The sequence below is a fragment of the Aptenodytes patagonicus genome, chromosome 20, assembly GCF_965638725.1.
Source record: "Aptenodytes patagonicus chromosome 20, bAptPat1.pri.cur, whole genome shotgun sequence".
NCBI lineage: Eukaryota > Metazoa > Chordata > Aves > Sphenisciformes > Spheniscidae > Aptenodytes > Aptenodytes patagonicus.
In genome coordinates, this window is record NC_134968.1 from 834,871 (window position 1) to 845,874 (window position 11,004).

At 59.7% G+C, this 11,004-nt stretch overlaps 2 protein-coding genes across 9 annotated transcripts in view; one reads left to right on the plus strand and one right to left on the minus strand.

Annotated features, from left to right (window-relative positions):
* ZNF385C (zinc finger protein 385C) overlaps window positions 1–8,366 on the plus strand; it is a 63,169-nt gene extending 54,803 nt beyond the window's left edge. For 2 of the 6 annotated variants that reach the window (XM_076356563.1, XM_076356566.1), the window contains 5 exons: window positions 809–980; window positions 1,787–2,116; window positions 3,756–3,943; window positions 4,168–4,281; window positions 5,055–8,366. In XM_076356563.1, coding sequence (XP_076212678.1) covers window positions 809–980; window positions 1,787–2,116; window positions 3,756–3,943; window positions 4,168–4,281; window positions 5,055–5,279 — 1,029 coding nt within the window. In that variant the 3' untranslated portion in view covers window positions 5,280–8,366. The remainder of the gene's footprint in view (window positions 1–808; window positions 981–1,786; window positions 2,117–3,755; window positions 3,944–4,167; window positions 4,282–5,054) is intronic. The other 4 variants (XM_076356564.1, XM_076356567.1, XM_076356568.1 and 1 more) reach the window with 4 other exon arrangements.
* Window positions 8,301–10,932, minus strand: NKIRAS2 (NFKB inhibitor interacting Ras like 2). Of its 3 annotated transcripts, none has more exons than XM_076356570.1 (4): window positions 10,846–10,932; window positions 10,454–10,580; window positions 9,947–10,188; window positions 8,301–9,538 (listed from the first exon to the last, which is right to left on the minus strand). In XM_076356570.1, the coding sequence occupies exons 2-4, from the start codon at window positions 10,545–10,547 to the stop codon at window positions 9,299–9,301; spliced, it is 576 nt and encodes a 191-aa protein (XP_076212685.1). In that variant the 5' UTR covers window positions 10,548–10,580; window positions 10,846–10,932; the 3' UTR covers window positions 8,301–9,298. The 3 variants fall into 3 exon arrangements, with proteins under 3 accessions (XP_076212685.1, XP_076212686.1, XP_076212687.1); XM_076356572.1 differs by lacking the exon at window positions 10,846–10,932 and having other exon boundaries at window positions 9,363–9,538; window positions 9,947–10,013; window positions 10,111–10,188; window positions 10,454–10,790; XM_076356571.1 differs by lacking the exon at window positions 10,846–10,932 and having other exon boundaries at window positions 10,454–10,776.
* Window positions 10,933–11,004: the final 72 nt, after the last annotated feature.

The following is an 11,004-nucleotide window of genomic DNA, read 5'->3' on the forward strand; positions in this document are numbered from 1 at the left end:
ACAGCCCCAGACACCGTTCCCAGCCCTTGGAAAGCCACGGGGGGAGGGAAGGGATGCTTCCTCCTACTGAGTGAGGGAAGCCTCAGCTGGCCTCTGAAAATGCCGTGCAAATTAATCCATGCTGCTCAGTGGTACAGTGTCTTAATTCATATTGGATTTAGTTTCCATAAATTGCTAAACTAGTTGTTTTTGGGGACAATGTGGCATTGTCCCCGACAGCGGAGTACACAAATGTTCGGGTGATTTTCTTTTGTGTATGTTTTTATCAGTTTGGTGCAGGCATGAACCCATCAACATGCACTTCATTATTCAGTATTCACTGGGAGAAAGGAGCCCGTGAATGTAAATTGCATGTTAGACACCCATTAGGTTACAATGGGAGACGTGTCCTCCCCACCAACATACTTCTTTATTTTATTTTTACAGCTAGCAATTCATTGTACGTTTCTGAAGTCATAAATTTTGCCTGAAAGCTTCTTTTAAAAGTGACTTGATGCATTTAATCAGAGCAGGGTCCTTATCTCGGCCGTGCAATGCGGTGATGTCTTAGCGAAGTGATACCTCGGCCTGAATACATTTGTGTGCAGAGCAATCTGGCGGGAGGAGGAAAGCAGCTTTGTGCTACACCCAGCCAAAAATACCACCTCCAAGGTGGCCCCGGGGATGAATGTCACCAGGGGAGGTGGCTGCACTGGAAACGTGTCCGAGCGGCCACGGCCTGAGGCTGACCCCTTCACCCATCCTCCCTGAGTCCGTCCGTCTGTCTGGCCACAGCACCAACACGGCCATCCCCATTTCTCCTCCCCAGAACCAGGCAGAAGCCCACTATAAGGGCCACAAGCACGCGCGGAGGCTGAAAGCCATCGAGGCCACGAAGAACAAGCAGAAGACGGCAGGGGCTGCGGCAGTGGCCGCCAGCAGGGACTGTGCAGCTGACTTCGACCCCAGCCCCGAGGGCAGTGGGGAGCCCGGTAGCACAGGTACGCGGGCAGGGGTGTGCGGGAGGGTCCCGCGCCGGCAGCCCGTGACACCGTTGTGAGCAACCTGGCCGGTTCCTGGGAGGGCAGTGGCGGTTGTGTTCACAGCCTTGCCGTGGCTGCAGCATCCTGAAGAGCCCGATTAAATCCCGACCCGCAGCAGCTTTGTGTCTGAGCATCCCACCACGGTCAGCTGCTGGTCGGGCTGAGGAGGGCTGCGATTAGTGCGGCATAAATGCCACCGCAAGCATTAATAAATGAGCTTTTGTGCTCCACTGGCGTCCCCAGCATGCCTGGCTGGGGGCAGCGTTACGGGAAAGGGGTGGAAATCCAGCCCAGGAGCCTGGGCAGCTCACATCCCTGGGGGGAATCTGGCCCCCCACCCATTTGGGGGAAACGGCGGGTGTTTCCCCCGTGATTTGGTGTCTCTGGGAGATGTTCTGAACAGCTGCAGGAGAGGAAGCGTTCCCTGCCCGTGCCCTGATGAGGGCTCGCACATCCCCAGGGCTCTGCCCCCATGCAGGGATGGGGCTGGTAGGAGTCAGATCCCCCTGAGCCGAGGCAGCGCCTGGAGCTCACCTGGGCTTTTGTGCTGAGCCCGGCTGCCATGAGCTGCAGATAAAAGCGGGAATGGGAGAGACCTGGGGAAGAGCCAACCTCAGCAGGGATGAACATGAGCAGACGGTGCCTGAGATGGTCTCAGGGAGGAGGGTGGTGCTCTGAAACCCAGAAAACCCGTTCAAGCACAGAGAACTTTCCCTTTCTGCCCATTTCTTTCTTTTTTCCCTCTTTCCTTTCCCTCCTGCCAGCTCAAGACAACGGCCTGCAGGAGCCAGAGGGTGAGTGCAGCAGCCTGGGGCTGACGCCCAGCGCCGAGGAGTCGCCTGCGGAGCTGTCGGGCAGCGTCGCTCCACTGGGCTCCCCGCCGGCCTCGGAGCTGTCGGAGGGCACCTCGGACGCCACCAGCATGGCCTCCTCGGCTACGCAGGCAGCCGAGGTGCAGGCAGCCGAGTCGGGCAGCAGCGTCAGCTCAGCCCCCGAGAGCGAGAAGGAGGGGAAGAAGAGCAAACAGCACCTGTACTGTCCCACCTGCAAAGTGACCGTCAACTCCCTGTCCCAGCTGGAGGCTCACAACACCGGTAAGGGCATCGCCTGCGCGGGGGACGGGTGGACGGGCACCTCGCAGCTCCGTCCTGGGCTCCATGCAAAGCCCCGCCATACCCCATCACCAAACAGCCTTGCAGGGAAATGGCGAGCGTTAATGAATGTTGCTTTAATTAAAAAGGGTTAATTAAGGTGGCTTGCAAAGATAAGTGGTGGTGTTTTACCTGTGCTGCAGCTTATGAAGTGAATTTTAGCAAGGTCAAATGCTCTCTTATTGTTCATGTCTCTTAATTAGACATTTTCAGATACATTTAATCAAGTGATTGGAGGCTACTTTATATTCCATTGCAGTTTTGCTTTAAGCTGATAACAACCTGAGTGCCAGTGCCTCTTTCAGACCCAGGATAATCCTTCCAAAAGCAGCTCGGTGGTTTGGGCTCGTGGTTGTTTCGAGAAGCCCCTTGGGAATCTAACGAGCTTCGGAGCTCAGCAGCAAGCGATGGCTCATCGGCTGTGCGTGGCAGCCCCCTCGGGGCAGGCAGGCCTCTGGGGCTGGCGAGGGTCCCCCTGCAGCCTGGGGGTTGCTGGAGGGCAGGAGGGGGAGGCCGGACCCCCCCGGGGCAGTGGCGGGCAGCAGCAGCTGCGGTGTGGGGGACCCCCAGCGGGGTCCGCGGGCTCTGCAGCGCCAGCTCCAGCCTTGCCCCTTTCTCTGGAGGATGCTAAGCAAGGATGGGCACCCCAGTTTTAAGGGAAGGGCCTCCTCTTCCCCAGTTCGGCAAGAACTGGGAACCAGTTCCCCCAGCCCCAACTGCCTCCCGGGGCAGCAGCAGCAGCCGTGCACAAGGGTCGGCTCAGGACACCACTGCAGCTTAGCTGCAAATGTGTCCTTTTGCTTTTGTCAGCTCCGGTTACAAATTTAGGAGCTGATTTGGGGAAAAAGAACGAACAAACAAACAAACAAACAAACAAAATGTTTGCAGGCTTGTGTTCCTCCATGGCTGTCACACGGACTCGGGCTCCTTGCTTAACGCCTTAAAAAATAGAATGAATTAGCAGTGGCTTAAATTACTTGCCCACCCCCACCCTGTCATCCCCGTGCTGGCAGGGGCAGGACAGAGCGCCCTGTCCCCAGGTGTGCGGGGATTTCGAGTTCCTCCTTCCCTGCCTCCTGTAACCCTGCTGAGCTATTCCTGGCTCTGCGACCGAATCATCTCTGACCTTGGGCACAGCTCAGATGCTGCAGCACGGCGGGCGATGTGTGCCCAGCTCTGCAGACTCTGCTAACACCCGGGGACAGGCTCCAGGCTCCAGCACATGCTTAAAATAGCAGTTTCTCCAAAGGTCTGGCACATGGAGGGGGGTGGTCTCCGGGAAGCTGAGCATTTCTGGTCTGCCTGCGAAGCGCAGCTGGCCACGAGAGCGTGGCAGGGTTTCAGAATGGGCTGCCACATCCCCGGCAAGAGTCCGGACTTGCCAGGCAGCTCCTTGTCCCATCTGCCTGCAAGCGCTGCCGGGCACAGGGAGGTGGTGGGACCAGGGTTCCAAGGGAGCAGGGATGCACAGCCCTGCGGGTGAGTTGCCCAGACGGCATCCTTCCTGCTGCCACGGCACTCGGCACGGCACTGGGTTTGTTTGCAAAGTCAGTGTTTGCTGAGTGTCCCCTCTGCCACCCAGGTGCCAAGCACAAGTCGATGCTGGAAGGTCACAGCACCCAGATGCGGCGAGGCCGAGGCAAGCTCCTCTCCCGGGCAGGGCACAAGTCCAAGCGGATTGGCAACAAGGGCAGCATCAACATCCAGAACAAGGCGTTTCACTGCCAAGTGTGCGAGATCTACGTGAACTCGGAGACCCAGCTCAAACAGGTGATAATGCCAGGCCTGGCACATACCTTTTCCCTGGGAATGCAGGGGCACCGGGCGCGGGCGTGCAGACCCCTCTCCACAGGCACTGGGGCCTTGGGGGGTGGGTACCTGACAGTCCCCTGTGAGAAGGTGATGGGCATCCCCCGAGGACCTGAGCCGTGCGGTGCCGTGGGTCTGCCCTCGCTGTCCTGGCTCCGGGTGATCCGGCTGTTTTCCTCTCCCAGCACATGAGCAGCCGGAGGCACAAAGACAGGCTGGCGGGGAAGCCGCCCAAGCCCAAGTACAGCCCCTATAACAAGCTGCAGAAGAACGCTGCCCTCGCAGTGAGTATTCTCAAGGTATCTGTCTCCCTGCAAATTACCCACCCGGTTTGCTCTCCAAAATATCGTTTGCCATGTTAGCCATCTCTTGCAATAAGAGACACAGGGGCTGCTTTTCTTAAAGCCTCAGTTCCCATGATCACATCTAACCTGCTCCCCTCGGGGAGGGCAGGCTGTAGTGGTGAGAGGGGTTTCGTGTCTTTGTTCGTGGGAAGGAAAGCACGGGAATAACTTGTGAGTCCTCTGGCAGCAGCATTCACAACTGCAGCATTTGTGATTCTTCCACCTGTTTCGCGATTTCTGAATGGGAGAGCTGTGATGGTTGGGTGCTTGAGGCTGGCACGGCTCAGTTAATCCAAGTCGAAGCATTTTGTTTGCAGAGACACAAGCCTCCCTGTCTAGTTTAGCAGAGAGTTTGGCAGCAAATGTCATCCCAGGGCACCAGAGGAAAGCACTGATGCAGGGAACGGACCAGCCGTTGCAAAAGCCAGGGCAGGTCTCTGGGTCGGCATGATGGGGCTGAGGATCTCCCCGGGGAGGTCATCGTGACTGGGGCATCCCTGCGTGCTCTGACCCATAAGCAGCCGAGCTGAGGGACCGGGGCTGTGGAATGGAGTGCGTGTTGGGTCGGGGCCAGGGGCTGCGTTTCCTGCAGAGACGTGCTGAAAACTCAGCTGAAAGCGAACGTGGGCAGGGGCTGATGCGGGGCTGCCTGTCTGGCCCAGGGAGCTGGGGCTGGGGGCTCTCCTGCAGCCGGGTGCCTCACGGTGTCTCCTCCTTCCTCCCTGCAGTCCAAGCTGGCTTTGCAGAAGCATCTCACCAAAACCCTGGCAACCCGCTTCCTGCCGAGCCCGCTCACCGCAGCCGCCGTCTGCGCCATGCCTGGCCCCCTCGCCCTGAGACCAGCCGCTGCCACCACCCTCTTCCAAGCCCCGATCCTCGGACCAGCCCTTTTCCGAACGCCGCCAGCCCACGTCCGCACCACGCCGGGCCCCATCGTCTTTGCGCCCTACTAGAGCCGCTCACCTGCCGAAGGTCCATCTGCCGTGGACCGGGCTGTGCCACGGGGGCTGCACGGTGCGGGGCGGCGCTCCTGGGCAGGCTGCTCTTGTGGCTGGTGGGAAACCATAGTCGTAGACATCAACCCCGGCTTCTCCTTTGCTTCGAGCGGGCTCCTGCTGGAGCAAGATACCCCAGCAGAGCCCGGCCAGCCCCGCCGTGCATCCCCGCCACTCCTCCCGCCCGTGCCGGTCCCGTGCTCAGCAGAGCCCATCACACGGCTGCGTGGCGCAGGGGAAAGGATGGTGCCAGAGTCACCAGGACCCTCTTGTGTCTCGTGGGCAGGGGCTGCCTGTCCTTGGCCTGCTGGTTTCTTGTTCATCACCCTCCCAGTTACCAGACTGGAAGAAGAGGAGCTGGCTGGTCCCTGGGGGAAGGAGCATCCTTCTGGCCGGCCAGTCCCTGCCAGCCCAGCGGGAAGGGAACTGCAAGGGGAGTCTCAGCCCAGCTTATACTGGGAGAAACGACCCCAGCACAAGCGGAAAGTCGGCAGTTCCCCTCTGGGACTGGGCTGGCTGTGCCCTCGCCAGCCCCGCACTTGCCCATGCTGGCTGGGGGTTTCCATGCTGCCCACCAGCCCCCTACACCTCACAACCCCCTATGTCCCACCAGCCAAAGAGCCCCCGCTGTGGCGGGCACCGGCCACACTGACCGCATCTTCACTCGAAAGCAATAGCCGAAGCCCAGGGCCGGCGCCTCCTCCCTCCGAAAGCACACTGCCCCTGCCCTGGCCCCTGAGAAGCACACAACTTGGGCATGCGGCTGGAGACAGGCTCCGCTCCAGCCCAGCGAGGACAGGAGAGCCAGGCTGCCCAGTCTGGGCTCTCCGAGGAGGTGACCCTGTGCTCGGCGCCAGCTGTTTGCCTCTGTCCTACCCGCGGTGGACAGCCCTGCCCCTACCTCCCGGGAGATGCTGTGAGGCTGAGTGAATGTCACTAAAGCACTTTCGGTTTTCCAGTGAAAGGCAATGCTGCTGCTTGCCTGCTGGCCCGCCGCCGTGCCCGGCCGTCCAACCCCATCCCCATTAGGAGCTTCCAGGGAGTTACTGATGACTCCCAAAAACAAAGGCGTCCCCAGCAGCCCAGACAATCGGGTACGAAGGAGCAGGCAGCACCTGAACCTACGCCTGGCGCTCTCCCTGTGATGCTCCCGTCGTAGCCTGCGGAAAGCCGGGCTCTGGAGGGACCCTGAAGCCGTAGCTCTGCTTTTCACTGTGCTCAGAAAGCCCAGCGATGACCTGGTCTGAAAACTGTAACCATGGCGCTCCGGGTTCCCAGCGTGCTGCTGTAAATAGAAATATGCAGGAAAGTTGCAACCCAAATGGACCTTACGCTGGAGTGACAACCCACCCCGATCTATGCAATCCAGGGGGAGCAGCTCGCCCACTGCATTTGCTGTCTGCATTTTACTTTGGTGCTCATGCTGTCTGTACAGCCAGGAGTGGTGGTCAGAGCAGAAAAAAGCAACGCAACACTTAGCTCTGTGCAGACGATTTCCTTCCCGTCCCCTGGCCCAGGGTGCTGGCTCAGAGACCTCTGCTGTGGCCCACGTTCGCTCCCAGCCCTTGGGAAGAGGCAGGTCGGTTTGTGCACCTGGGAATCCACATGCACAAGCACACACGTCCTACATCTTGGCTGTAAGCAATGTCTGGATTTCAGGAGGATTTTGCCCAGTGCGCTCCACTAATGCTCAGGACAGGGTTCCTGGCAACGGGAGGTGAATGGGAACCGGCCAACAGGTAACTCACACAGCTGAAATGCTTCTGCTTCCCAGAGCTGGCAGAAAGAGCTGGAGCCTCAGGAGAGGGCAGGAAACCTGCACAGAGGGAACGGGGCGTCACAGAGCCGTACGCCTGCGTCTGGAGGGCCTGTTTCTCGTGCCATGGGCAGCACTGACCCACGGTGCCACTGCTGTGCTCCTGCCGTGGAGGACAGGAGTGCAAGGGAGCCCCTGGGTACAGATTCATCTGCTCAGGGCATCTCCTCTCCACCCCAGGGAAGGAGGGAAGCGGGGAGAGGGCACCAGGAGAAGAGCGAGCTTGTATGGAAGGCTGGGGGTAGAGACAACCGAAATGTCTTACAGTGGTGGTGGGAGACGTGGCTTGGAGAGCAGCTGAGGGAAGGAAGGCTCCCAGCAGCACTGGCTTTGGCAGGGAGATGGTCCCACAGTCCAGGGGACACATGTAGCCTGGACCCCGCGTCCCACAGGACAGGAGCCTGCACTGGCTGGGGCCCCCGGGCGGCAGGAGGGACACAGCTCCGACAGCATCGCAGTGCCAAGCAGCCCGTGGTCAGCCCAGCTCCAGCCCTCCCCCTGCTCATCTCACTGTGCTCTTCCCCAGGCCGCTGCGCCGGCCACTCCCAGCCCTGGCCACAGCAGAGAAGGGGAGCGTGTCCCCTCCTGCAACATGCCCACCAGCCTCGGGACCGTGGGGAGCCGGGAGCAGCCAGCTGCAGCCGTGCTCCAGTCTACAGGAGCCGCTTGGCACTGGTGGGTCATTCCCCTGCATTTTGTTCTAAAAAGCCTGTGCTGGAGCCAGCAGTGGCTGCTCCTGTCACCCCTCTACCAGTGGAGTCCTAATACACTCCTACACTTGGCACTTTAACCCCTTGAAAGCCATTCCTTCTAATAACAATAATACTGCAACGAGCTGTGTAAGAACACGCTCCCTCTATCGCATCCCCCCGCCTCCAGAAACCCTCCCTGCTCCTGTGCTATCCAAAGCATTTACTGCCTTTGACTTAGCATATGCTGTACTAGGTAGTAGGGCATAGTCCATAGCGCTCAATAACGTGTGCCCCTCTGTAAATAACCTTGGAGTGATGTGAACAGTTTGATTCAAAAAAAAACAACCAACAAAAAAACCCACAAAAATGGAATAAACAGACTCTAGGGACTTGGCCAGTACCCCTCCTGTAATGTTCATTGTATATTTTTTTGATGTACTATAACTGTTGGGAAAAAAAAAAAGGAAAATATTTTGATAATCGAATCTCATCGCTTTATTGTGTTACTCAGTAAATAAAAGGAACAAGTATAAACAAGCCAGGGCTTTCTCATCATTCTTTTTTTTTCCCCTCAATCCAGACTAGCTGTAGGGAACACGTGTTGCTGGGCAGGACTGGGACACCTTTCCCTTGTCTTGTGGTGGTTCTGAGAGGGGAGTCAGCACCGTGACGGATGGGCAGCGAGAGCTGCCACAGCCCTAAGCATCAGGGTGCGCAGGCTAAGCACAGTCCCAGCTTCTCCAAGGTCATGACTGAGTCTGCACTCAGTAAGAGGAGCCTGCAGCGTGGTGGATGTGGGCACCCTGCCCTCAATGACAGCATCTTGCCCTGCTCTGCACTATGCATTCACTGGGGCAGGATGACTGAGTATTTCTGCAGGTAAAGGAGCAGCGGGCACTGCCAGGTAAGGGGCAATCTGCCAGGGAACACTGCAGCACCGCAGAGCCAGCTGGGGTAGGACAAGGGAGAGCTGCTCTGACAGTGGCTGGGCTGGAGGCAGGGCCGGCAAATGGGCTCTTCTCACATGGTATCAGTAAATATAAAACGGAGCAGCTGGAGAGAGAGGGAATTGTTTCCTCTGGCCTGGCTGTGCTCAGCCATGGAGCTGATCCCCACCTGCTGGCCAGCCCCGTGCTGTGCCTCCCCTCTAGCAGCCTACAGCCCTCGGGTCTGCCAGCCCGCGCCTGGAGAGCAGAGGGACGTCACTCAGTGAATTCTGGCTTTCCTGTAGCACCTCCAACATCTGTAGGGGCTGGACAGCGAAAAGAGCAGTCCCTGCCCCAGTGCAGGGAGATAGGTCACCTCTCTCATCCTCAAAGACCATCCCCAGCGCTGGGACGCCGATTCCTCGTGCCACCGTGCTTCCCGCAGGCTTTACAACACCAAACAGGCTCAGCAGGAGGTATGTGCAAGGGAAATAGGGAGGTGAGGAAGACAAGGTGGCAATGGAAGGGAAGGGAAAACAAGGCTCAGCCATCCATGGATCCGCTGCCCTTGTTCTTGCGACTCAGGGGAAAAGCAGACTTGCTTTGTGGCTGTGTCATCTTACTGGCCAGGTAGATGAACGGCTCGATCAGTGTACGCCGGTCAGCCACGGACACCTCCCACAGCTTCACCTTCTCACCCTTGGCCCAGTGCTGGGCTGCGTCATGGTCCACCCGGCGCTGCTCCTGCAGGTCACACTTGTTGCCCAAAACCACGATGGTGACCTGTTCAGAAAAGGGTGAGAAGAATCCCTGAAGGTACCAAATGTAGAGCTGAATGGTGCTGCCTGGCTCTGCCTTGAAGGCCCTTGGTGCCAGGCCCAGTCCTGCAGCTAATTCCCCCTCCATGCTAAGGCTTTTTAAAACACCACATTTCCCAGCGCTCCCTTCTGGCAGCTTCCCCTCCTGTTCAGGTCTGTGTGTCTCAAACCAGCCCCAAAGTGGAAGGGCCTGTTGAGCACTTGTACACTCAGAAAGCATCTCAGGACAGTAGCCAGTTACAACTGAGTCTTACGGAACAGGGATCCCTGTCACCATCTTGTGACAAGCTAGAGAAAAGGAGAGTCTCTGGGTGAGAACTTGAACGAGGGGAGCAGATCCCACCCTGCAGCCCCTTTCCCCTGGGGTACTCACCTCTTTCTTGTCTTTGGACTTGTCAATCTCCTTCTTGAGGAGCTCCACCCGCTTGAAGGACTCCTTGCTGTCAGTGCTATAGACCAGCACGTAGCCGTCCGTGCAAGAGAAGCAGTGCTTGGGAAGCTCCAGGCCGTCCCGCAGACCCCGCGTGTCGTAGAAGCGCACCTGCTCGCGCACCCCCCGGTCCGTCTCAATGGAGCCCACGTAAATGTCCTCCTGGGTCTCGATCATCTCAGAGCCTGCCAGAGAGGTGGGCAGGGGAGACATGGGCCCCTGGCCAGGGAGCTGGCCCTGGCACAACCCAAACTGCCCTGCAGGGTGGCCTGGGGCAGGCCAGCGAAGTCTCTCCTCCACTCCCACCGCTGTCGTGTTTAGGGGGTCTCCGGGTACGGCCTTGCCCAAGGGGGCCAGGCCCTGCCCACCTGCAGCACGGGGCTGTCCGGCAGCCAGCAGCGCAGCCAGGCCTCCGCCAGGCTCCCTCCCCGTCCCTCCCCGCAGACTCACCAACCACATGGTTCCCGTACAGAAGCTGCTCCAGGATAGACGTTTTCCCGACGGAGGCCTGGCCGCACACAACCACCTTGCAGCTCTTCCCCATGCTGCCTCACCGAGGGCCGCTGCAGGAATCCGCCTGCGAAACACGGCTGTCAGGGGAGGCCTGCGGGCCGGGGGGTCGCCAGCGCTGCTCGGTGCGGACACCCGCGGCCCAGACCGGGCGGGGACAAGGGCCTGAGGGGACGCCGGAGGCCCAGCCCGCAGCTGCCGGCCCGCGGGCGGGGGACGCGGCTGTGCCCACAGCCGGCCCAGGCCTCAGAGGCGAAGCGGACCGGAGGACAGCCCACGGGACCGCCCACGCCGGGCCGCCCGGGGCAGCACCGGGGCCGACGGGGCCTCACCTGCGCGGCGGCGGCGGCGGCGGAAGGGGCGCGTCAAGGCCTGGTGGACCCACAGCGCCCTCTGCGGGCGGGAGGGCGGACCGGGGCCCGCCGGGCCGCGTTTGACGGCGGGTGAGGGGCCCCGCCCCGGTGCCCGCCCCGGTGCCCGCCCCGGTGCCC

Coding starts and splice junctions, on each gene's coding strand:
- NKIRAS2 (XM_076356570.1), bottom strand. CDS start 10,547: ATGGGGAAGAGCTGCAAGGTGGTTGTGTGCGGCCAGGCCTCCGTCGGG. Junction 10,189..10,453: donor GTACGGGAACCATGTGGTTG/GTGAGTCTGCGG, acceptor CCTCTCTGGCAG/GCTCTGAGATGATCGAGACC. Junction 9,539..9,946: donor AGTCCAAAGACAAGAAAGAG/GTGAGTACCCCA, acceptor TTTTCTGAACAG/GTCACCATCGTGGTTTTGGG.